This window comes from Ahaetulla prasina, chromosome 3 (genome assembly GCF_028640845.1).
Source record: "Ahaetulla prasina isolate Xishuangbanna chromosome 3, ASM2864084v1, whole genome shotgun sequence".
NCBI lineage: Eukaryota > Metazoa > Chordata > Lepidosauria > Squamata > Colubridae > Ahaetulla > Ahaetulla prasina.
In genome coordinates this window covers 57756500-57780402 of record NC_080541.1, presented here as the reverse complement: position 1 = coordinate 57780402, position 23903 = coordinate 57756500, and the positions used below count along the sequence as shown (strand labels likewise).

General features: G+C 35.9%; 1 protein-coding gene across 10 annotated transcripts in view; it reads left to right on the top strand.

Moving 5' to 3' along the window:
- The window catches only part of GREB1L (GREB1 like retinoic acid receptor coactivator), a 188137-nt gene that overhangs the window by 113634 nt on the left and 50600 nt on the right, over positions 1-23903 (top strand). For all 10 annotated transcript variants that reach the window (XM_058179150.1, XM_058179145.1, XM_058179143.1 and 7 more), the window contains 6 exons: positions 6511-6645; positions 8863-8982; positions 11468-11605; positions 13597-13782; positions 20760-21086; positions 23089-23217. In XM_058179150.1, the coding sequence (XP_058035133.1) occupies positions 6511-6645; positions 8863-8982; positions 11468-11605; positions 13597-13782; positions 20760-21086; positions 23089-23217 (1035 nt within the window). The remainder of the gene's footprint in view (positions 1-6510; positions 6646-8862; positions 8983-11467; positions 11606-13596; positions 13783-20759; positions 21087-23088; positions 23218-23903) is intronic.

Sequence of the window (23903 nt, the reverse complement as noted above, 5' to 3'; positions counted from 1 at the left end):
TCTTCTGGGCATTATTTCAGATTTTATTTACTAGAACAGTATGACTTACCAACTAGAATTTGCCATAACATGGTATTTAAATTTAAGGAATTTATGTTGGGTGTCAGTACCAAATATAAACTGCAGTCTTTCTATACAGAAATCCATTCCCAGCCATTCTCTTCCACACAAGCTTTTCTATTTCACAAATATAATTTTGAGTATGTGGTGAGGAGGAGTCCTTTTATTACATAATTGTCAAAAAATAAACAGGTAAACATAAATGGCCATTTTCTGCTAATTGCTTTCAGATTTAATTATATATTGCAGCCTGCCCTTGCATTTTTCTGGATTTGTAACTGTTTATAAAACTCATAAAGCTCCTACATCAATAATAATTCATCTAAGAAAACCACATAGTTTACCTCAGATGTTCCTAATTTTATCTGTGTAGTATGTAAAGTAAGTTGACCTGAGAAAAAGTGATTTGTTCAAAGTCATCAATAAGCAACATGGATAAGCAAAGATAATTTCCCCTTAGAATTAGACTTGTACTCTATTATCTCTACAGATTAATAATGCACATGAACTTCTTGAATGATGAAATGGTGATATGGTAGCAATAATAAAGATGGTGATATAATAATAATAATAATAACGATGATGATGATGATGATGTATTTATCCTGGGTGAAGGGGCATGAAGCTATGCCCCTGTTTCCTGGTGGTATGGTTAAGAATATGGTTGGGGTTGAAACTGGAAAGGTTGGTTTAGCATGGTAATGCTGTTTCTGCTGAAAAATTCTGCAGCACAAAGACCCATCCAGGAACTGATTTAATTAATTAGAAAAGGTCAGTAGTATGGCAGAACTGGAAAATCCATAGTGTGTCCTTCTTTAATGAGATCCAGTTAACTGTTCTCCTTGTTGGTTTTCTCTCAAGGGTAAGACATCCCTGTGATTGCCTTTTGAGGTGGACATGCAGATGAAATAGTGCAACCAACCTCTTTGTGAAGGTTTTCCTGCACTGACAAGTGAATCATTTCACTATTGATTGATTTGATTACCTGCCATTAAATCAATCTATCCACGTAGACAGATCTTCCCAAGACCATTTGTTCCCAACCTGGCCTTCTAGGACTCCCAATGGTGCAGCCATCATCACTGCAGTCGTATCTTTCACCTTGCTGCTGGTTTTCCTCTTTTACTCCTTCTTTCCAGATTTTCTAGCATTATGGACTTTTTAAGGGAGCTGAGTCTTTGCATGACGTATCCAAAGTATGGTAATTTGAGCCTGGTTATTCGTACCTCAAATGAGTGCTTGGGATTGATTTATTATATGATATATGTGTTTGTTTCTCCACTGTCCATGATATTTGCAGTTCAAAAGCTGTTTCTGTTTTCCTTCTTCAGAATCCAACTTTTGTTTCCATGGAGTTTACAGAAAAAAAAACATTCTGATCTTTATAGTATAGACATGTCACAACATCTGAATATTTTTTCCAAGGCTTTCATTGCTACCCTGCCAAGTGTTTTTGCGTATTTCTTGACTGCTAATTAATTGTCAGTTCTAAGAAGAAGCTATCCACCAATCTTAATTGTCAGTTCCAAGAATGGTTTGGTCATCTGGTTGTCTTTTTATATGTAACTGTAATCTCAGTTCTTGACTGTGACTTCTATTCTGCGTATATGTTTGCATCAGGTGTAGAGTGCTATAAAGGTGTCTTTGAAAGAATGATGCAGAATGAGTTAAAAAAAAAACATTTGTTAAGCATGGGAAACAGGGAAAACATTTGAAAGAAGCTCGTACTGGCTCTACCCTAATCAAGTGGATAAAAGAGGTAATGAAAGAAAACACAGGGAGGCTTTCAAGATTCTTTTACAATAGCCTACACCAGTGATGGCTAACCTTTTTGCCATCACGTATCAGGAGCAGGGGGGAGGGGGAGCGTGCTCATGCGTGCCCATACTCATAATTCTATGCACCCCGTGCAGGCACACTGAACCCCCCAGCCTCCTGCTCATGGCATAGTGGGCCCAATGGGCCCATTTTTCTCTCTCCCCAGAGCCTTTCTAGGAGCTTGGGGAGGGCAAAAATGGCCTTCCCTACCGTCTCCGGAGGCGCTCCAGAGGCCAGAAATGGCTCGTTTCCCAACTTCTGGTGGGGCCGGAAGGCCAGTTTTTCATCCTCCCCAGGCTCCAGACGCTTTCTAGGAGCCTGGGGAGGGCAAAAATGCCCTCCCCCGACAAGGCCCTCCGGAGGCAGGAAGGCCCGAAAATCAGCTGGCTGGTGCACATGCACACTGGAGCTAAGCTAGGGCAACACTCTCATGTCCATAGATTTGGCTCCACATGCCATCTGTGGCATGCATGCCATAGGTTCGCCCTCATGGTCCTATTGCCTCATTTCAGTATTTTGATTTTTACTTCCCAACTCAGGATTTTTCTAGTAGCTTCCAATTCAGTAATTAAACATTATTGATTAATTAGGTGCTGCTAAAAAGCTGAATGGCAAGCTATTTCAGCAATTTAATTTTAATCATATCCATAGGAAATAGAAGAGTCCTCTCCTTTTCCATTCACATTTGAGGAGAAAATTGAATATATACTTTGTCCTGTAAGGAAAAGAAAATTGCAGTTGTTCTAGATCCCTGTACTACACAATTGTTGAAGGTACTAAAGTCCTCTTTCATCTGAGTTTGGCCACTCTATTATTCTTTCCTCCAGATATATGTCCTTGGCTTAGGTCATCTTCCGAGAGCTTAATATTAATATGTTGATTAGCTTTCCATTATTGCTGTTGTAATTTTCAAACAGCCTACTAAATATTTATCTTGTTAAAAAGTAGTCTCTTAATCTTACATACTTTTTAAGGAGTAAAATGGAAGGTAAGGAAGGAAAAGTAAGTTCCGTCTAGAAATGATGCAAATATTGTAGATTTGTATAGAAATACTGTTCTGCGTCTTTAAAAGCAGAATAAGATTCTGACCTCAAAGGAGGTTTCCTTGTAAGCTATATTTGCCATCTTCAAAAGATAAAATTGTATATCTTCTCTTCCTCGTTTTTTTTAAAGTTTTTTGTAATAAATATCTTCAATGTGCAGTATATTGCACTTTTTCTTTAAGAAGTCTAAAGAGAGAGAGAGAGAAAGATCTCTGGATTATGCCTCATTTTATGCTCAGAAAACAATCATGGAGCTGGTTGTGACTGATACAAATCCCCTCGGGAGCTCTCTAATCATGCATGAAGTTGAACTAAGATCTCCATGGTCACTGCTCTCCAACCAAAAAACTCCCATACATGTGGAAGATTGAGTAAAGGTGGTGTAAATCTTTGCCATGCTACAATTTGTTCTCTAATCTTTGCTGGTTAAACATAGTCAGCTAACCTACCATTAAATGCTGACAGGCACCCAGGCAAATCGTTTTGGAAAATAGTGATGGGAGAAGATTCTTCTCTGGATCCCTTGGTTATATTTCCATCTACTGCTAAAACTTAATCATGTTACAGTTGTTGGTCGTTTTGCAAATGAGAGTTTTGATCTCCATTCTCTAATTGCCCAGTGTCCCCTTTTCTATCTTTCTTGGCCTCTCCTCATTCCTGAAAGCTGTATATTGTTTCCAGGGTCTGTGATCTTGGCACAGCTTTTAGGAAATGTCCCTTCTATCTTCTTTCTGCTCCCCCTATCCCCCAACTACTTTCAGTGGGATTGGTATAGTTTCAGACTAGCCTGTTTGCTTTTCTCAGATTAATTTATCTAGTTGAAAACCAGTTTACATTGTTTCCAAGGAAAAGTTCACTGTTAGGTCACAACAATTTCAGAGAAGTTTGGGATATCAATAGCGCTGAGAAGAAGATTGAGTCCATGTTAAAATGTAACATGGGCTCAAAGAAGTCATTTATTTACATTCGTATGAGCAGGAACTACATTTCAAGTATATTGGAGCTCCTTATTTCTAAAATTGGTTAATCTGTCATAAAGTGTCAGCAACATTCTGTGCCGTGTAAAGCTGAATTCCGCAAGATTCTTCTATCTGCATACTTTGCATAATATATAGATTGAATTTTCTCATGTAATTGATTCTGCTTTTGTCAGGACTATCTTGTACCTTCAAGATATATTAAACTACAACTTTCATTATCATGAACCAGCAAGGCTAGAACCCATGCTGACTGGGAATTATGCATAACATTTTGACTTCCTGTGATTGGGGAACAGTATATTTTAGTTTAATCATGCTTTAAGTAATAGAGAATTCTAGGCAGGAATAACGAGGGGGGAATTTACAGCGCCTTAATTTTAAGAGTCATTCATTAAGCATTATTGATAATGGCAGAAATGCTTGTTTTAGGAAAACAAGAAGAGATACTAAAAAGTTCAAAGTCCTGGAAGAAGAAAGGTGACAGCACAAATATATATAATGGAGCATTAAAAAAAGCCCATTGCTTCAGGTTTGAAATATGTATTGGGCAAATATGAAAATATTAAGAACAGAGATCCAACCATTTAGTCTTGCCTCAGTAAACGATTAAACTTTTCCTTTGATTTTTTTAATTGCATGTCTGTTTGAAGTCAGAGACAGTCCCTTGAATGAGGAGGATTTTATCTCAGTGATGAAATCCAATTTTTTTACTACCAGTTCTGTGGGCATGGCTTGGTGGGCGTGGTGTGGCTTGATGGGCGTGGCAGGAGAAAGATATTGCAAAATCTCCATTCCCACCCTACTCTGGGGCCAGCCAGAGGTGGTATTTGCTGATTCTCCGAACTATTCAAAATTTCTGCTACCGATTCTCCAGAACCTGTCAGAACCTGCTGGATTTCACCCCTGTTTTATCTGCAGATAATAATACAGTATTTCAAAAGTTTTCAAAGTTCTATCATCAAAATAGGAAGTTCTCTTCTTTATTATTCAGGACCACGATTATTATTGATTAGATATGCATTGCAAGCCATTCTTGCAGGCTTCCCTGGGAGCAAGTAGGTTCAAAATATAAGAAAAAAATAAGAGAGGCACCATTGAACAGGTCTACAACTGTGCTGTATTTCTAAGGTGTCCCAATTGCTTCCAAAATTATGTACAGTTTTGATGCTGATTTTCCTACCTCCAGTTTCAACTCTGGAAGGAAGGCCTAGTTTGCCATATTTTCCATGGGAAGCAGAATGGTAGAGTTCTCCAACTCGCTGGTGCAGTTCAAAGATCCCTAGCTGGATTGTCTTAAGAGAGTTGAAAGGAATAGCAGCAATAATTAAACTCATTATACATTATAGTCATTATACAGTCATTAGTATGGTAGACAGAGATACAGAACAACTTTCTTTCTTGGATGAACTAAGAGGAAGAAATCTGCCCTGTTATTTTAGAGGCATTAGTGACTCAGTAGTTTTGCTGGTGAAATGAAAGCTTGAACTAAGCTGCTGTTCCTGTTAACACCAATTCTGTCTAGGCATTATCATACAAATTCTCTTTATCTACTATTTTTCTTTCTCCCTTTCTAGGACTCACTGTGCTGTACAGTACAATCAGAGATAGCTCTAATCATTGTATTTGTCCTTCTCTCTAGTGTTTTGTCTCTAGTTAAGCAGACCTTGGAAATTCTACATAAACCAAATGGTTTAAAAGGAAAGAGAGTTAAGATAAATGTACTGTATAACCTTATACTGTAGTGTGACCATATTTGATACAGTGAAAAAAATACATTTGGCTTCAATTTAAAGCAAACTTATATTTGGATCTGTTAGATCAGGGGTGTCAAACTCACAGCATCACATGACGTACCGGGACTTTCCCCCCCCTTCACTAAACCGGATGTGGGCGTGGCCAGCATGTGATGCATCCGGCCTGTGGGCCAGAAATTTGACAGTCCTGTGTTAGATTATTGGAATATGCAGTAGTGAAGAATAAAACACATCCGCATATTCTTTGGAATATCAACTTATTCCTTCTTTATATATGTATTGATAAAATATTGCATCTACTGGATGGATCTAGTTCAGGTTGCAGTTCTGAACTCAGTTACTGAGTAGCAAGTCTCACGGAAAAAAATGCCACTTAATTTTTTTAGCGTATCAATATAGGATTAAGCCATTTATCTCCTAAATTGTGGAATTGTGTGAAAAAACATGCAGGAATCTCTCATAAAAATAATGGTAATAATCACAGGTCAATTATTCAAAGATTCAGCCTACTGATTTGATTAATATGAATAGAATAGAATAGAATAGAATAGAATAGAATAGAATAGAATAGAATAGAATAGAATAGAATAGAATAGAATACTTTATTGACCAAGTGTGATTGGACACACAAGGAATTTGTCTCCAGTGCATAAACTCTCAGTATACATACAAATTACAAGGTGACACCCATAACTGGAGAAGTACATTATAAATGATAAATATGATGATTTAACACATGTTCAAAATTCATCATAGCATCTGAAAAAAACCATCTTGTGATGATACTGTATCTTATACACATTTTCAAAGATTATTGTAGATTTAAAAAAACAGTTAAAATTATCTCTTTGACAGAGTCCTCGGTATTCAGTGAAGCACAGTCTTCCTCTGCTGTTAATTTAAGTGGAATTCAAGATTTGACTCGGAATAAGAACATAGTGAGACCACTTGCTTTGCCTGGGCAACTCGTAGGAAACACATTTGCAACAGGTAAATACATTTTCACTCAAACACATTGCAATCTAGTTTCTAGTATGTAAAAGTTATGTGTGAAGTAATAAAAAAGTAGATAATTTGCTATAGAATTGTTTTTATGGAATAAAACAGATGATAAATACCTCATACTTCACTTGTCTTCCTGTTGGTATCCTTCAAATATGTTTAATTCTTACCATTCTCAGCTAGATCAATCAATATAATGACACAAAGTATATCAGAAAGGCTTCAAATTAGTGAAGACAACTTTAAAATGATACTGCGGTCAGATCAAGTTTCTGTGATACGTATTACCAACACTAGGATTACCAGATTTAGGTTACAACAATCTAGTTAACCATTAGATGACAGCAAAGAATTAAAATTTTCCGTATTTTCTTTGCTGCCATCTCGTGATTGCCACTTTTTTTGTAGTTCAAATTTGGTAGGTCCAAACAATACACTGTCCTATTGGAATGTTATTTTTTATTAAGTTCCTGTACTTGTTACATATATAATTTGCATTTCATCTAAACAATGTAACCGGTTTAAATAGATTTTTCCCTACCTCTGTTCTTCCTCCTTCTTTTCTTCCCCATTTTATCTTTGCTCAAAAGCTAAGCTGGTAGAGTTAAGAGGTTGTAATTAGTCAAAATCAACCTGTGAGCTTCATTGCAAAACTTGAGTCTTCCCACTGTTAGGTCTTAATCACTAACCTCATCGTTTTACTCTTAACCTATATTGTATTCATTTATTTATTAAATAATAAACTAAAATAAAAGGTTGAAATACTATGTCATCTGTAAAACGCATGTTTTCTGTATTAGAACTCCAATTGGCAGTTTAAGTTGCCAGAACTTTTCTCATTTTTTTTTTTTAATTTTAAGGTAAGCCATTAGTTTTAGAAAGATTATGCCCATAAAATTTATATTCTACTGGTTATTTTTAACTTTTTAGACATTGCCATTCCTATCTCTGGACCACTTTGTTTTGCACCGTGTTATTATTTATTAGTTTTTATAGTTACAGTTTCACAATATAATACATTAAGTTCTAATTCAGGATATTTGATCAATTTTAGCTTGAAACATTTTGAAATAATATTAATTCTCAAGGGTCTACATGAAGCCAGTTAGGGGAACTAAGAAGATTAAATGTCTTTTTATTTATGCTGTCAGTAATTTAATTTTACTACGTTCTGTCTTTCAAACTTACTAAATGATTAATTAGAATAAAATAGATTCAACATAGTTTTTTGAGAAATAGAAAAATATGCCGGAAACTGAAGTTTGTCAAGACTACTTAGTAATACATTGTAAAAAAGAATGCCCATATTGAAAAAAACCCTTAACTTTTATTGTGAAAAACTAAAGAACCAAAATAGTCTTCCAAAATAAGATATGTACTGTAAGTAAATTTACTATTCCATAATTTAAAATGCATTTCCTTTAAATTCAGCTAGCTTCCATGTGATTAGGATTCAAGCCAACATTCTTCGTTTTACTTTTCATAAATTATAGCTAAATAAAAGGGTCATCTTCCATTTTTTAAACAAAGAAGACAAGCGATTCTGAACATATTTAAGAATTCTATTTTTTTTAAGTTTTGAAAAATTGTGTTGATTGTAGCCCTCAGAACAGCTTTTTTAAAAAAAAGCTGTCCCAACTGTTATTTTTAATATGACAAAAGGTAAAAATGAATTCCTTGGGGATAATTATAATACTTCTCAATTGTGGAACAGAAAGCTTTAGCATGCTATCCAAATATCAAACACTGATCTTGCTTATCCTCGCTTTACATAATATTCACAGATATTGTACATAATCTTTGTTGTAGGAAAATCCAAAAAAGTTGAGTGCTGCTATAGCTGCCACAGTGTGTTTCTTTACCCCTCCTTTGTTATTTTCTTACGGTGTTCGTCTGGTCCACAGTGCAATTGCTTGTTTTACAATTGTCTAAAAATATTTGTAGTTTTTTTGCGTTCAGTTCCCCTTTGTCTCCAAACCACTTATGTTACCACCTGGCTCTACTATAGCTGCAGAGAAGAGTAAAAAATAACTTCTTGACCTTGTTATTACCTATTTTACAACATGACTTCAGCAGTTATAAAGTTTCTGAAAGTCAGAGTTGTCAATAAAAATGTTTATTACATGGGGTAGACATTAAAGCATATAGAAGGTAATTATCCTTTTTGTTATTTATGTTTTCTTTGTGTGTATTAATTCTGCTTAGCTACCCTGACAAGTTCTGGCCCCCCCAAGAAACGACACCGAGGATGGTCTCCTGGATCCCCAGTCCCTCCTCCTGGTGTAATTGTGCCTGTTCCTGCCATCCGGCCTCTTCCGAGAGCAGGCAAGATTCTCATATATGTGTGTCAGTAGTGGGATTCAATTATTTTTTACTACCAGTTCTGTGGCCGTGGCTTGGTGGGTGTGTCATGACTTGGTGGGCGTGGCTTGGTGGGCATGGCAGGGGAAGGATATTGTAAAATCTCCATTCCCACCCCACTCCAGGGGAAGGTTACTGCAAAACCTCTATTTCTTCCCGATCATCTGGGACTCGGGAGGCAGATGGGGCGGGGCCAGTCAGAGGTGGTATTTACCAGTTCTCTGAACTACTCAAAATTTCCGCTACCAGTTCTCCAGAACTGGTCAGAATCTGCTGAATACCACCTCTGATGTGTGTATTCAGCCAATGACTTGGTGATATACATCCACCTTAATTAATTAATTAATTTCTGGAATTGCTTTGCTACAGCAGCTCAGGTTAGAGAACAAGAACTTTGGCTCTCCAAATTAGGCTCTACCAGAATCTCCCCATAATTTCATGACCATATGGTGGATATGAATCCAAGTTTCCCAATTGATGTCTGTATAAATTGTTCTTAATTTCATCTCAGTAGATTATCAATACATGCATATTAAATAAGATAGACTAACATCATTCCAACATGGATCTATATATCATGACAGAAACCTTTATTCTTATCGGTCATAAATTAAACTGATAAATGCTGTTTAATGCTGTCTCTACTACAGGTAGTCACATCAGCAGTCTTTCTTCCACATGCTTTTTTCACTCTATACAACAACTAAAACCAATCTTGTGTATTCCAAATAGATTGGATGTCATTTTCCTTCATTCTCAGTATAGTGAGTTATAGTCCAGCACATCTGGAGGAGAAATATGTAGAGGTCATAGGAAATGGCCTTGAAGGATAGAAAGAACTGTTACCAAGGCAACAATTATAGGGCTGGGTATCATCCACATACTTGTGGTACCCCATGCAAAAGGTCAAAATGAGCTTCTCAAAAGATCTGATGTTGACACAGGGTGGGACACATAGATCATTGACCTAGTTATTAAACAGACTTCCCCAGCACCATGTTATGGAAGCATCCTGACAGGAAGGATCACAGTAAAGCACTGCTAACAAAGCGTGATTTTGCCAGATGGCCCAAAAGGACATTGCAGGCACTAGTATAAAAACTACCAGGAAACCCCAGGGATGGTAGCAGGGTTGTATTTCCCCCACCTTGCTTTGACCTAGATCATCCATCAAAGTGTTTGCTAGATGAAATGGGATTACTTTGAAATAAAACGTTAATGGATAACAGTATCTGTACTAGAGATTTTAAAAAATGCAGATATTTCTCCTGGTGAATTACAAACTAAGTTTTAAAGCAAAAAAGATTTACGTGGCTTAAAAAAAGATGTGGGTTTTTTCTCTGTGTGCTTAATTATTGCAAATCATTAATTCAGCTTTTCAATAACAGGATTTATACCTAGTGCTTGAAGTAAAATCTTTATCTTTAAAAATCTCTATGGCTCCTTTGTGTCTAAAGTTTGGATTTGATAGATTGTGATTAGGATATGATAAATTCTCAAATGCGCAGAGATGGATAAAATGACTATGGAGTTGAAAGAGAGGGAGGATTCAGATTATTATGAAACATGAAATAAAATGTACAGTTGGCTCAAAAATAGAAATCAGAACAGGAAATGTTTAACTTAATATTGATGAAATTTAAATTTAAATCTAACATTAAATAAAGAGTTATAAATATAAATGAATATAAATGTGTAGATAAGAACAATGAATATTATGTGTGTGTGTGTGTGTATACACACACACACACACACACACACACACGTACACATTGGAGTAACGCTATTATATTACTATTGAGAAGTAAATAGGAATTATAGAATAGAGAACTACAAAAGTAAAATATGTATGTCGCTACGGAATGCTGTAAAATTACTATTGACGCTATGTAATGTTCAATACAAAATATGTTTTGATGTGCTTTGGGATTTTTACGTATATGTAGTTGTATTTTGTGTTTTTTAAAGACAAACTGTTTAATAAAAGTATTTTTTTTAAAAAAGGATATGATAAATCAACATTCAATTAGTCCGTGAGAATGTTTTACTATTAATTTGCATGTGGTTGTTTATAAGTTAGTATTGAATCTGATTCTTTGTATAGGTAACATTTCAGTGGAGTTTTTGTAAGCAGCTCTGTTATAATACTTGGCTTTGAGGAAACCGTGTATGCATCCTTTCCTCTCTGATTCATCTCCATCAACTACAAACTTAGATTTTTTTTTAACGATAACCTTTTTTGGAAGGGTGAGCTAGGGAAAGAGCCTTTATGGTTTGAAAGAATTCAGTATAATTTCAAAAGGAAATGCAGTGTAGTTTGAATTTTATTGTGTTTAATGATTTCCAGAACAAGAATGGTTGTTGTTTTTTACTGTTAAATTGTTTATAAGGCCAAATCACAGCATGAGCCTTTTTATAATAGATCGGTCCCCTTTCTGTATTTTTATAGAGCCTCTTTTATCTGTCCCAGTTCCGCAATCAATGTTAACTGGAATTTTACAGCCTCAACCAATCCCTGCAGGGGAGACTGTAATAGTTCCTGAAAATCTGCTGATTAACTCTGGAATCAGACCAGTGATTCTAATAGGTAAGCTCTCAGATAATGTTGTACAATAATTTACAGTTGTTACTTTCTTGGTTTTTATTACTGTTGTTTATCTTTGGATTAAAATTCTGAAACCTAAATATTGTATCCATTGTATACAATTTAAAAATGATTTTGATAGAACTATATTTGCTTGGAGAAAAAAATATCTCTTTATGGTCGCAAAGGGATGAAAATTGACTGTGTAATGTACCTGTACTTATATTATGTATATTCCACGCTACATTTAAGTGTGGCTTGTCATTTGTGCTATGCTTCCAGTTCCATCCTCTCTCTTCCAAAAAATAGTAATCTCATTCAAATTAATTTCATACCTATTGAGGTAGAGTATATATTTTAGAATTAAATTTTAACATTTCTATTAAAAGAATAAAAAAAGCATCACATTATTTATATACACACGCATGCATGAGCGCACACACACGACACATATAAAAGCGAAAACCACTCACGCATTAATCATGAAATCTCCAGAATCGTAAAGTCTACAAACTTGAAATTTGCCACGTATGTTCTCTTGGCTTCTAGGTGCTCACTAAGAAAGGATTTTTTGAAATGACCATCAGAGCATTAGTATTTCCTATATTATTATTAATACACTCTGATGCTAAGGAGGTCTACTCCCCCTCCTCACCTCAAAAGAAATCTGCTCCAAATGAACAACATAAGCAGAGGAGAGGTCTTTCAGTTTCAGTTTTACTTTCACAGCAGCAAGCAGCTTTACTACAGAACAGTTGAGTTAAGCCACGCCCAGCCTCCTTCCTGTCTCCTCCTTGCTCACACAGCAAATACTGTTTGAGTTTCCAAACACCCCTCAACTCTCTCACACACTGACAGAATGCTAGCCAGATGAATGCTGATGGATGCTGAAGGCTGGGACATTCTACTCCCCCTGCTCCTCTGTTCCAACTGTCAGTTGCATCATATTAACACACTCTGATGCTACAGAGTTACAAATTCTACATTAAGTTTCAGGCTGTAAGTGTCAGTTTATCAAGCCTGAGCACATAGTTTCATAGCGAAGCACAGGCATCCAGCTAGCATATATATAAATAAATAAATATATCCAACTATATGTAGTGTGCTATGTAGTGTGCTATGTACTATGTAGTGTGTGTGTATGTGTGTGTGTGTATTGTAGATAAATAAAATCTGCAATTATGTCAGAAAAAATCTACAGGTTGTATGAAAATCTTGTACTAATTATTACTTTAAATAGCTGCATATTGCATGAAGATACAGGTAAATAGAGCATTTAAACAATTCCCCCTATGATTTTTAATTTTGGATTTATGATAACGTACTAAAATTGAGATTTAGGAGGAAGGTTAGTACTACTGTTAGTAGAGAAAGATATCTATATGTTACAATCATTACTACACTATTCTTCATTTTTGTTAGACCTTAAACTGCATAGATGTCTTTGTCATCAGGTTTATATAAGAAGTCCTCACTGAATAATTCCTTGTTCAACAACAATATGAAGTTATGGTGACACTGAACAAGGAGATGTACTACCAATCCTCACAATTGCAGCTGTCAGAGAGTCACTACAATCACATGATTACAATTTGAGCACTTGGTAACCAGCTCATAGTTATGTCTCTTGGTCACGTGATATCATTTGTGACTTCCTAGCTGGCTTTCAAAAAGCAAAGACGGTTGCAAATGGTAATCATATGTCATATTGTTTAGCAATGATAACTGAAACGGCAACAATTTCCATCAAAGCTTGCCCTGGTCATATTACACTTTATGATTATGTAGCTTAGCGATGGACTAGCTGCCTGAATTATAATTGTTAAGTAATGGTCTGTAATGGTCTTTATATCCCACCTAAAAAAGAGTTTTTCATATTTTTGTGGGAAAGTGTATTTTGATTCCTTGCTTAACAATAATTTTTATTTTATAACGTTTAAAAAATTGGAAAACAATTCTGCAGTAATTTGAACTTGTCTTTTTGTTTTTTAAAGGTTATGGCACTTTACCTTATTTCTATGGGAATGTTGGCGACATTGTAGTAAGTCCATTGCTAGTGAATTCCTACAAGATTCCTCAGCTGGAAAACAAAGATTTGGATCTTTTTGGTTTAACTGGGAATCAGTTACTAAGTGTGGAGAACATGATTATTTTAACAATACAGTACCTTGTCTGGCTAGGTAAGACATGAAAAAGTATATTGATTTTTGGGGGGGTACATAAATACTATCTCCTACAAATCAGCAGATAATAAACTTTATTTTTTGTAATAAGAGATTCATTTTCTGTGTTCAATTTTTGTGAGACTAAGTGTCACAAAAATTATGACAGAAGTTATTCTGCCCTCATTCTAGGAATATTATCATCTTTTTCATTTTTTCATTTTTCAAAATTCTGATTTATTTTGGGGCAACTTTAAATTATAACCATCTGCTTTCATAGAGAAAGGCTTCTCTGCATGAACTGTTAATGGATAAATTCTACCCTGTAAAATGTAAGCAAATAGGGCAGCCTCTACACGAGGTATATTTGCATACAATTCCCATTAAGAAAATAGAAAGGACTTAATCAAATAAATATGTTTCAGGATAATTTTCTATCGTTTTCAAATTTTGCAACTTCATTATAGTAAGAACCCAATATGGATTGCTTGCTAGTTATAAATTAGTCTGACTCATCTTTGGAATGGCACCAGTGTTCTTGAGTAGATTCCCTCCCCAATATGGTTAATCTGTATTTGTAAAAGCATTAATGGTTGATGTTGGATACTTGAAATGCCCTTGAACTGTATTGTGAAATCTGCAGCAGATAGCAATGCACATGACCGCAAGCACACAAATTATCTTTCTTTTAAGCACATTTTACGCAGAAACATACGTGGGTGCTTTTTTAGCCAAGAATTTTCACAAATATTTTACAAGAGTTTCTCTCCTGGGAATATGTAATAATAATTTATGAAGTTCTTGTTTTGAAGAGAAATACAGTGTTTCAAATAATTTTGATCTGAATGGTTAAAGTGTGTAATTAAAAATTTAAAAAACACACAGTTCTTCACAACCATCATTATTTACAGCAAATACAATATTTTTTTATGCTTTGTGTATCTATCTTCTTTCTTGTAAAATTGCACAAGGCAACCATCATTCAGTTTTCAGCAGATTCAAGTATTCTTTATCTGTTTTCTCAGTATTTTACTGGGTACTCCAGGAGTTTTGCTTCGGGAATCCTGTATTTGGGAAAAGGTGTAAAATCAAAGAGGCAGTGTTGAAAATTGGGATGGATTCGAAAATATATGGCTATATATAAGACTTGTTTCTAATCCTAACTGAAAAACTCAGTTGATATAAAAATTATTGAAATCTAACAGCATGTGAACCACACTGGTGAAAAGACAAATTTTCCCTTGAGCTTTATGTAATACTGTATCATCTGTGTTTATATATGTGTATGTTATTTTTAAAAGCATAAACACCCACAAATCAAAAGCTTAATATTTGCTCGAATATTGTACATTCTGGCTGCTTTTCTAGGGAAAAATATGGAAAGTTCCAGTAACAGGACTTTATATTCCTGGTAACTGATTAATGGTCACTCCCTCTCTCCCCTTCTGTCCCAAAATAACTGAATGTTTTCTCAAATTTAGGCTAAACGTCACAGGAAACAACTCAGGAGAATGTTTTCAGTGTTATGTAACAAATGTGGAAAATGAAGACTAAAGATTTGGATTAGGTGTTTTTGAGGAGTTTCTTTTAGTAAAAGCAATGTAAAAAGTACATACATGTCTCCATGTGTTTACATACATTGCATGTTGCTTCATTTTTTACAAAAATGCACACTCACGATTTTGTTTCCTGTGAAACTCAGATTGCATATTTACAAGTGCGTTAATTACCTGCCCAAAACCACAACCACAACTGAATTTTGCTACACACCTGATTTTGTAATATGAACTTTCTCTTTCATATTAGATGGTACATATTACAAAATCAGATGTGTAGCAAAATTCAGTGTTCATAGTTTTGAGCAGGTAATTACTGTATACTGTAAATATGCAATCCAAGTTTCACAGGAAACAAAATCAAAACCAAAACAAAATTTTGTAATATGTACTTTCTCTTTCTGGGCTGGGGCACAGTGGCTCAGCAGTTAAAGATGCTGAGCTTGTCAGCTGGAAAGCTAACAGCCTGAGTTCGAGACTCAAGTGCTGCCCAAAGGGGTGAGTTCCCGTTCCTGCCCCAGCTTCTGCCCACCTAGCAGTTTGAAAGCAAATGTGAGTTTGCTAACAGCATTCCGTTTACCTTTGGCGTTTAGCCATGCTGGCCACATGACCACGGAAACTATCTTCAGACAATGCTGGTTCCCTTGGCCAAGAAACAGAGATGAGCACCGGTCAGAAATATCATTCCTTTTCTGAGGAATGTATTGTGATTCCAATGTCCATGCTAGGGTATTGATCTGATTGAGCACAGGTAAAAATCTGAAAGCAAAAGTTATGCTTACCCCTTTGATTCCTCTGTGCCAATCAATATTCAGTGACTATTTTATGTGCTGTTTTGATAATGGAAATATTTCCTTGGCAACCTGTTAGCTATTTCTTGCATGAACCATCATCTCCTGAGGCAACTGGCTAGGTGAGACAAAGTGTGGAAAAGCTAACTTCTGAACACCTCTGATCAAAATAAAAACCATACTCATTTTAATGCCCTTATAAAAAACAAGTTTCTGTAATAATGGAACACATCCAAACAGTAGGGCAGTGCTTAGTATCTGCTAACATTGGTGGGATAAATCTAAGTATATGCTCAGGTTTCTTTAAATATGAGAACCAAAGGTGAGAAAATGGAGGAGGGTGTTGCTAGCTACCAGAAAAGAGGATGCATTGGTCTCTTCTCAACCATCTTTTCTAATAATTTTTGCTATTCATTTTTTTATAAATAATCTGGCTAACTGGCATGACTAGTAATAGTCAAAGAAAGGTCATTCCAGAAAAGAGGAACTAAGGAACTAAGGCTTACATGTTTGATCCCAAAGTGGCTGAAGTGTCACTCCATTATAGTAACAAAAAAGACATGGACGGGGGAGGAAGGTTTTACAAATATAAGGAAAATTGAGCACCATTCAGGATGAAGCTTTCAAATTGTCCATTGGGAAATTTATTTTAAGAACTTAACTAAAAACTAAAGATGCAAGGGGTTAGGTTAGCTCATGCAATCTGACAAAACTTGGCAGTTATTTTTGAACAAGTTAATGAACAGCTTAAAGAATTGTCTTCTCAAGTTGTGGAGGTTGCCCAAAATGCTAGCAAAGCATATGAAGTTGTTACCAAAAATAAATATTGATATTGGAAAAGTTACAGACATTATTTGGATTTTCTGTTATTCAGGATCAGAATAGAATAAATAATGTGAGCCTTAGAGTAAATGTAGAAAAACTGTATATTTCATTGCAAACTTAATGGAAAGCTATCAGACATAAAATTTTCTGATTAACATGTGGAAGGATTATAATACTAAGATTTGTAAATGGTCTGGTGAGAGACAGAATTTAGCGAAACATTTTTGGGCTGGAAGACATAAATTGGGACAGAGATAAAGTATTATGTTTTCAAGATATTAGTTCAACCATGTTACAAAGAAAAGTCGTCGGCCTTTGATGGAAGAATGATCAAAAAGCAAAATATGGTATTAGCCTTGAAAGCCACTTGGGAGACCTTACTCTCTGTAGCCCAACTCACAGGATTGTTGTTGTGGGGAAAATAGGAAGAGGAAGGTGTGTTGGATATGTTCATCGCCTTCAGTTATTTGTAAAAATAATAATAGCAGAATACAAATAACATAAAATGGGAGTTTTCTTTCGAGTTAATGTCATTTTATCCATAAAGAAGATTCCTATGTTTCAAGGGATGAGTAGAGACATAATTGTTGTAAGATGTTTAATATTTTTCATATTAGTTGGGAAATAAGATCAAATATAGAGATGAGAGAATTGTAAACAAGTTAATGTAAGAATAAGAGGATCTGGGAATGGGGAAACTATATGTCAGCTAGATTGTCTACAGTATTTAATTTTAATTAATTTATTTAATTTCTCTGTCACTTAACTCCAAAACAGCTCTGGTTGCTTTACAATGTTAGTAAACAATAACAATATATAAAAGAACAGGTGTCTGAGGGAACAATAAACCATTTTTCCACATTCTCCACAGTTTAAAGGGGTCCACCCAAGTATTCTAAGGGAAGGCCTGGGGACAAAGTCAGATTTTTAAATTAGAGAGTTTAATTGGTCCTCTGTGAACTGCTTTCATATGTGGTCTAAATGGGTTGGGAAGTAGTGGGGAGTGGAGGGGAATGGAGAGAGAAACTGAGAAAGGGTGGGGAAAGGCAAAAAAAACTACAATTTTTTTGAAGATTTCTCAGACTTAATGTAAATGAATTGACTTAGAATAAAGTTTCATTGTTAGTGAGTTTACTGTGTAAAAATGGTAGGAACAGAGAAGTGTAAATGGTCAGCAGGTGAATAGCATAGGATAGTTTTTCTAAATGCTAGGAAGATCAAATGAAAAGAATTAAAATTGATAAAATTTAAATTTTTCTGTACTTTTCTTGTAAGTAAAATATATAGTGAGGAAAAAAGACAAATATTTTGGAATAAAAAAATTGGGCAAAGATGTAATAAGCCAAAGCGATTGCATTTTACTTAATGTTGATTTTACAGTAGAAAAGATTCAAAAAGAGATATTTTTAATTAAAATGAAGTTTGATAATAAAACCATAACATTGGTTTCTGTATATGTACTTAGTCAGAATCAAATTGGGTTTCTATGAAAAGTATTGTCATGAATATATTTATTTGAAGAATTTATTTTAGGGGGCAAATATTGATGCAGGCACACCTGGGAAAATGGAGCAAGTTTAGGATATTTAGGAATTGAGAATTTATGGCTTAAATATAATAGACCAGGATCAATTAATCTATATAAGTAACTGAATATATTAAAAATGGGAAATCCGTGGTCCTGAAGATTAATTTTATAAGTAGTTGGAGTTTTTCTTGACATTGAGCAAACTGAAGCATCAGGGAAATTTTCTGTTCTCTTGCAATTCTAAATAATTCCTAAATCAGATGAAATCCATTAAAGGTTTTTTTAATAGACCTACCGTGTTTCTCCAAAAAGATGACCCACCTTGAAAAGAAGCCCCAGCACGTTTTTGAGTGCATGCGATCAAATTAAGCCCCACCCACAAAATTAGCCCTAATTAGGACTTTGCCCATCCCAGTTTGCAGGGGGTAGGGCGAGGTACACAGGTAAAAAATAAGCTAGGATGGGGAGTGGAGCTGCCCTACTTACCAGACCTCACATACCCCGATACCTGCCTTACCTTTTTCTGCAGCCGCTTGCCACCACTCGCACGCATCGCCCCGGCCCCCATTTTGCCTTCAGATGCCTGCCAGAAGGCATCTGCGGCTGATAACAGAGGTCTGGATCTGGAGCTCTGTTGTTGGTTGCAGATGCCTGCCAGCAGGCATCTAAAGACAAAACAGAGGCCAGGGCGATGCATGTGAGTGTCGGCGACCTACAGTATTTTTTAATAGACCTATTATCAATCTCTGGTAATAAATAATAAACTGTTGAACAGTCATTTCAAATTTATTATGAGAAAAATTATATATCCTGATCAATCTGGCTGTTTGCATAATCTGGTTTAGATATATTATAGCCGTGACGGCGAACCTATGGCACGCGTGCCACAGGTAGCACGTGTAGCCATATCAGTTGGCATGTCAGCCAGCTGATACTCGGGCCTTCTGGGCCCACCAGAAGTAGGGAAACAGGCTGTTTCCTGCCTCCAGAGAGCCTGTGGTGGGTGGGGAAGGCCCATTTTTCTTTCTCACCTGGCTCCAGATCTTCTCTATGCATCTAGGAGGGGCGAAAACAGCCTTCCCCAGGCCCTCTGGAAGCCCAAAACGGCCTGTTTCCCAACTTCTAGTTGGACAGAAAGTGACTTTTTTGCTGTCTCCAGCCTCCAGATACTCCTAGAGAGGCTGTGGAGGCTGGGGACAGCAAAAAATGTCACTTTTAAAAAACAGGCTGTTTTGGGCCTCCGGAGGGCCTTCGAGAGGGTTGGGAAGGCTGTTTTCGCCCTCCCCAAATGCATAGAGAGGATCTGGAGCCAGGTGACAAAGAAAAACGGGCCTATCAAGCCACCATGTGCCAGGAGTGGGGGGTGGGGGCATTGCGCACGCATGCGCAGGGCAGGGCACATAGAATTATGGGTGTGGGCACGCCCGCGCACAAACTTTTCCCCCTCCCCAATCCTGCACGCAATGGCAAAAAGGTTAGCCATCACTGTATTATAGCATGCTTAGATATTTGTCCTTCTGAAAGTTTCCCTTTGAAGACTACACTATAGCAACTTTCAGATATTGTAGGCATAGTAAAATAGCTCATAATAATGGGAATTGTAATCCAATGCATCTGTGCTTTAAAAAGCTGTAAAAATAGTTCTTTTCATATAATATAAGTGAACCTTCCACAGGCATGCAGATTTATGCACATTCTTCTTACACTTCTGTATGTGATGATAACATAAAATTGCTGCCATTTCTATCTCTGTTAGTGTACTAACACAAATTGGAGGCTGCCTAGTGGATTGTGCATTAAGACAAAGGGACAACTGCTGGCTTCTTGTGTCACTGGCATCTAAAAACACACTGTGATAAAATTATTGGAATGGTAGAAATAGAAGAATCTTCTCTTTCAATTGTTTCCCAAGCATTTATGCAGATAGTCATTATCAATCCAATATAGTGCAGGCTGTAGAATGCTACTGACGTGGGAACAGTAGCCCACTGCCAAAAAGATGGCTGCCAAGAAGAGAGTGAGGAAACAATTGTAAGAGACAAATCAAGTAACCTGTTGACACCTTATTCTGTACCTAGCATCTTAATTTCTACCAAACAATTCTTATTTTTTGAATTTTCTATTATGATAATAGTTAAATCTATTCACAGTGACATGCTGGTGTTTTTAAATGGGGAAACATTCTATTTTGAGTGGATTATTTTGTTAGGATTCTGACCTAAGTAATAGAACAAGTTAGGTTGATGGAAGAGGTGCTTATGATATGTTTTGATCCCCTATTTAATGACATTGCAGGTCCTGATAAGATACCTCTCAGGGAAGAATTTGAACAGATCATGCTGAAAGCTATGCAGGAATTTACTTCAAGGGAACAGTCCTTACAAATGAATGCGCCGAGCGTCTCCTTGTCACCAGCTCAACTTCCATGGCTTGCTAAGTTAATTGCTAGCGTTTCCCAAGACATGGTACATGTGGTGGTTACTCAGAATTCCTTGGCAGAAGGCATTTCTGAAACACTGCGGTCACTGATTGAAATGAAGCACCAACAGAGGGTGCCAGATTATGTGGTTGCTATCTGTACCTCGAAGATCAGAGGAAGTGAGTTCTGTGTGATAGTTTTAGGTAGGTATTTTTTTGGTATAGTATCTTAACTACATTTTTACTGAAATGTAATACAAATATTTGATGTCTTAGCATGTTTTAAACATATAGTTCTGTGTTATTGTTGGATCCCAGACAGAGAGATAAACAGACAGAAGGCTTACTGAAATCTATTTTTAAATATCCTGCTTATGCTACCAACTCCAAACAAAAATCATAAATAGACAATATTAAATACTCACAAGGCAACATACAATATTCTGTATCCTGGTATGTGGGTTATACCATCAACTTTAACCATCAAAAACCTTCCACAGAAGTTAGTTTTGACTATCTTAGAAATGTAAAATAGGTACATTCAAATTTCCAGAAACATTCCAGAAACATGTTTCTCCATACCCCTCCCCACATTCATTGGTGGTAGGAAGAACATTGGTACCTTTTGAGAATGGAGGGAGTAAATGATTTCTCAAGCCCATTCAGCCCTTCAATTCTTATACCTTTCCAGGCCCCAATTGATTTCATATCCAGAATGTTAGTTTTTGTTGTGGTTAAAGTGCCCTCTTTCCTGCAATATGTGCTAGATTACTTTGGTAAGAAATAGAACCAAAGAACACAACACACACACGCACTCAAGTGAGCAAGGTTTCATTTTAATTTTAAAATAATATACTAGATGTTAAACCCTCAGGCAAAATAATCTGATGTCTGATGTGGAGGAAAGTAGATTTCACTCTGACTTGCACAATGTACTGATCTACTGAATGGGGAAGAACTTGCTTGCAGAATAGTGTGTTAAAATTTTCTACTGTTACCTGTTGCTATTTTAGTGCTTGTTTTACAAACATTCAGACTTTCTCAAATTGGCATTAAATGCAGCTAAAGAGCTGTGAGAGTTTTTGCACCATTTCTCTATGTTTGCCTTTTTTATTTAGACATTTTTATTCCACCTTTATTATTTTTAAAAAGTAACTCAAAATAACTCAAGGGTGAAAAATATACCTAATGTTCCTCCCTACCCTTATTTTCCCATAACAACAAAGTTGTGAGGTGAATTGGGCTGAGAAAGAATGACTGGATCCAAAGTCTCCCAGGTGCTTTCATACCTAAGATAGGACTAGATTTCACAGTCTCCTGATTTCTAGTCTGGTGCCTTAATCATTGAGCAAACTGGCTATTATTAATATAGGTTAGAAACCAAATATGGTGACAGAAACAGACAGATCTGTATGTGTCAATCACTGTTTTGCAGATTTAGAGTTTAAATGGTTTAACAATCTTATTGATGTTTACTTAAATATACCAGTGTGTGGTTAATTTGTTGGACGTAGACCAGGGAGATTCAAGTCCTGCTCACCCCATGAGTCAACTGGATACCCTTGGACAAGTAATACTGTGTCATCCTAGCTCAAGATGTATTTTGGGGAGGATAAAATTAGGGAAAGGCTTCTAATTTATGCCTCCTTGAAATCTAGGATAATGTAATAGTTAAATAAAACTTTTTTCTATGTGATGTATGTAGGATTTTAAACATTAGCACCACACATGAATACTTATAAGAGTTGTAATTTAATTCAACCAGATATATGGCCCAGAGATGTGGGGAATTAATAATCTACAAACCAAATTTGTATTTTAGTGATAGATTAGAATGCAAAAAGCATTTGCTGGTAGAGTGAGATCTGAGGTAGTTGAGACTGAAGACAGAGTTTCCATCATTAAATCCTTTTTGTTAATGTTATGTTTTCTCTTTTAGAAGGTGAGCTACTGATAGGTTTCTGGAATAGTAGTTTTTAAAAAAGCATTGTTATATAATGAGAGATTACGAAACGTTTACAAGTTTATATATCCAGAAGTTTTAGATTTTCAAGATGACTGGGTAAATAAAAGATATACAGGAGTGTTCATTATAGAAGGCTTTTCTGGTAAGTGTTAAAAGAAACACAGGAAGGTAAAATTCACATAAGCAAAGTCTTGATTTTTTCCCCTCTTGTTCCACCCCATCCCCTCCTTTTTTCCCTAGGTCAATACCAGTCTAGAGCTCTGGCAGAGAGCATGCTTACCACCAGTGAGTTTTTAAAGGAGATAAGTTACGAGCTCATTACAGGAAAAGTTAGTTTTCTGGCATCACATTTCAAAAACACATCTTTAGGTGAGTGAATCTGACAGTCTGCCATTACTTTGAATTAATGATGTGGCCATTTTTACAAATAAAAAAATATTCACCTCAGAAATTAACAAATTTAATGCTGATTATCACAGGCTGTCATTTAAAAATTGGTTCAAAAAGTCTTCAGATTTTATGAAGGAGTGCATGTGTAAAAGTAAACAAAAAGAGATAATAGGAAGAAAATAATTTTACTTTCGTCAGTTCTTAAAAGCATCAGCTTATTTCTTCTTAATGTTATCTTATGCTAAGAGCTCCCCCTCCTGTTTAATACAAATGAATTATCTGGTACAAATGTTATTAATTAATTATCTCTTCTATCAAGCTAGAAGCTTTTGTGTTTTGGCCAGGCAGGAGAAAAATTGGAGGGCAATAGGTTTTATGTTTTCTTTTCAAACAATGCTGGTAATCAATCCTTTGGTTCTAAAGTCTAATGCATTCAGTCTACAATATCTTCTTTGAAATTGACTTTGGCAAGAGGCTCCTAAAATCACCCAATTATTGCCATGGCAAAAGGACAGTAATAAAAACAAAACATTGCTTCCACATTGACTGAGTGAAACTTCACATCACAAATTGTGTTCTTGCCTTAAAGTTGCAGGTCTTTTAACTGAAACACCTGGCTTTAAAGTTCTAACACAATTCTCCTGAGCAAATCCACTCTGATACTT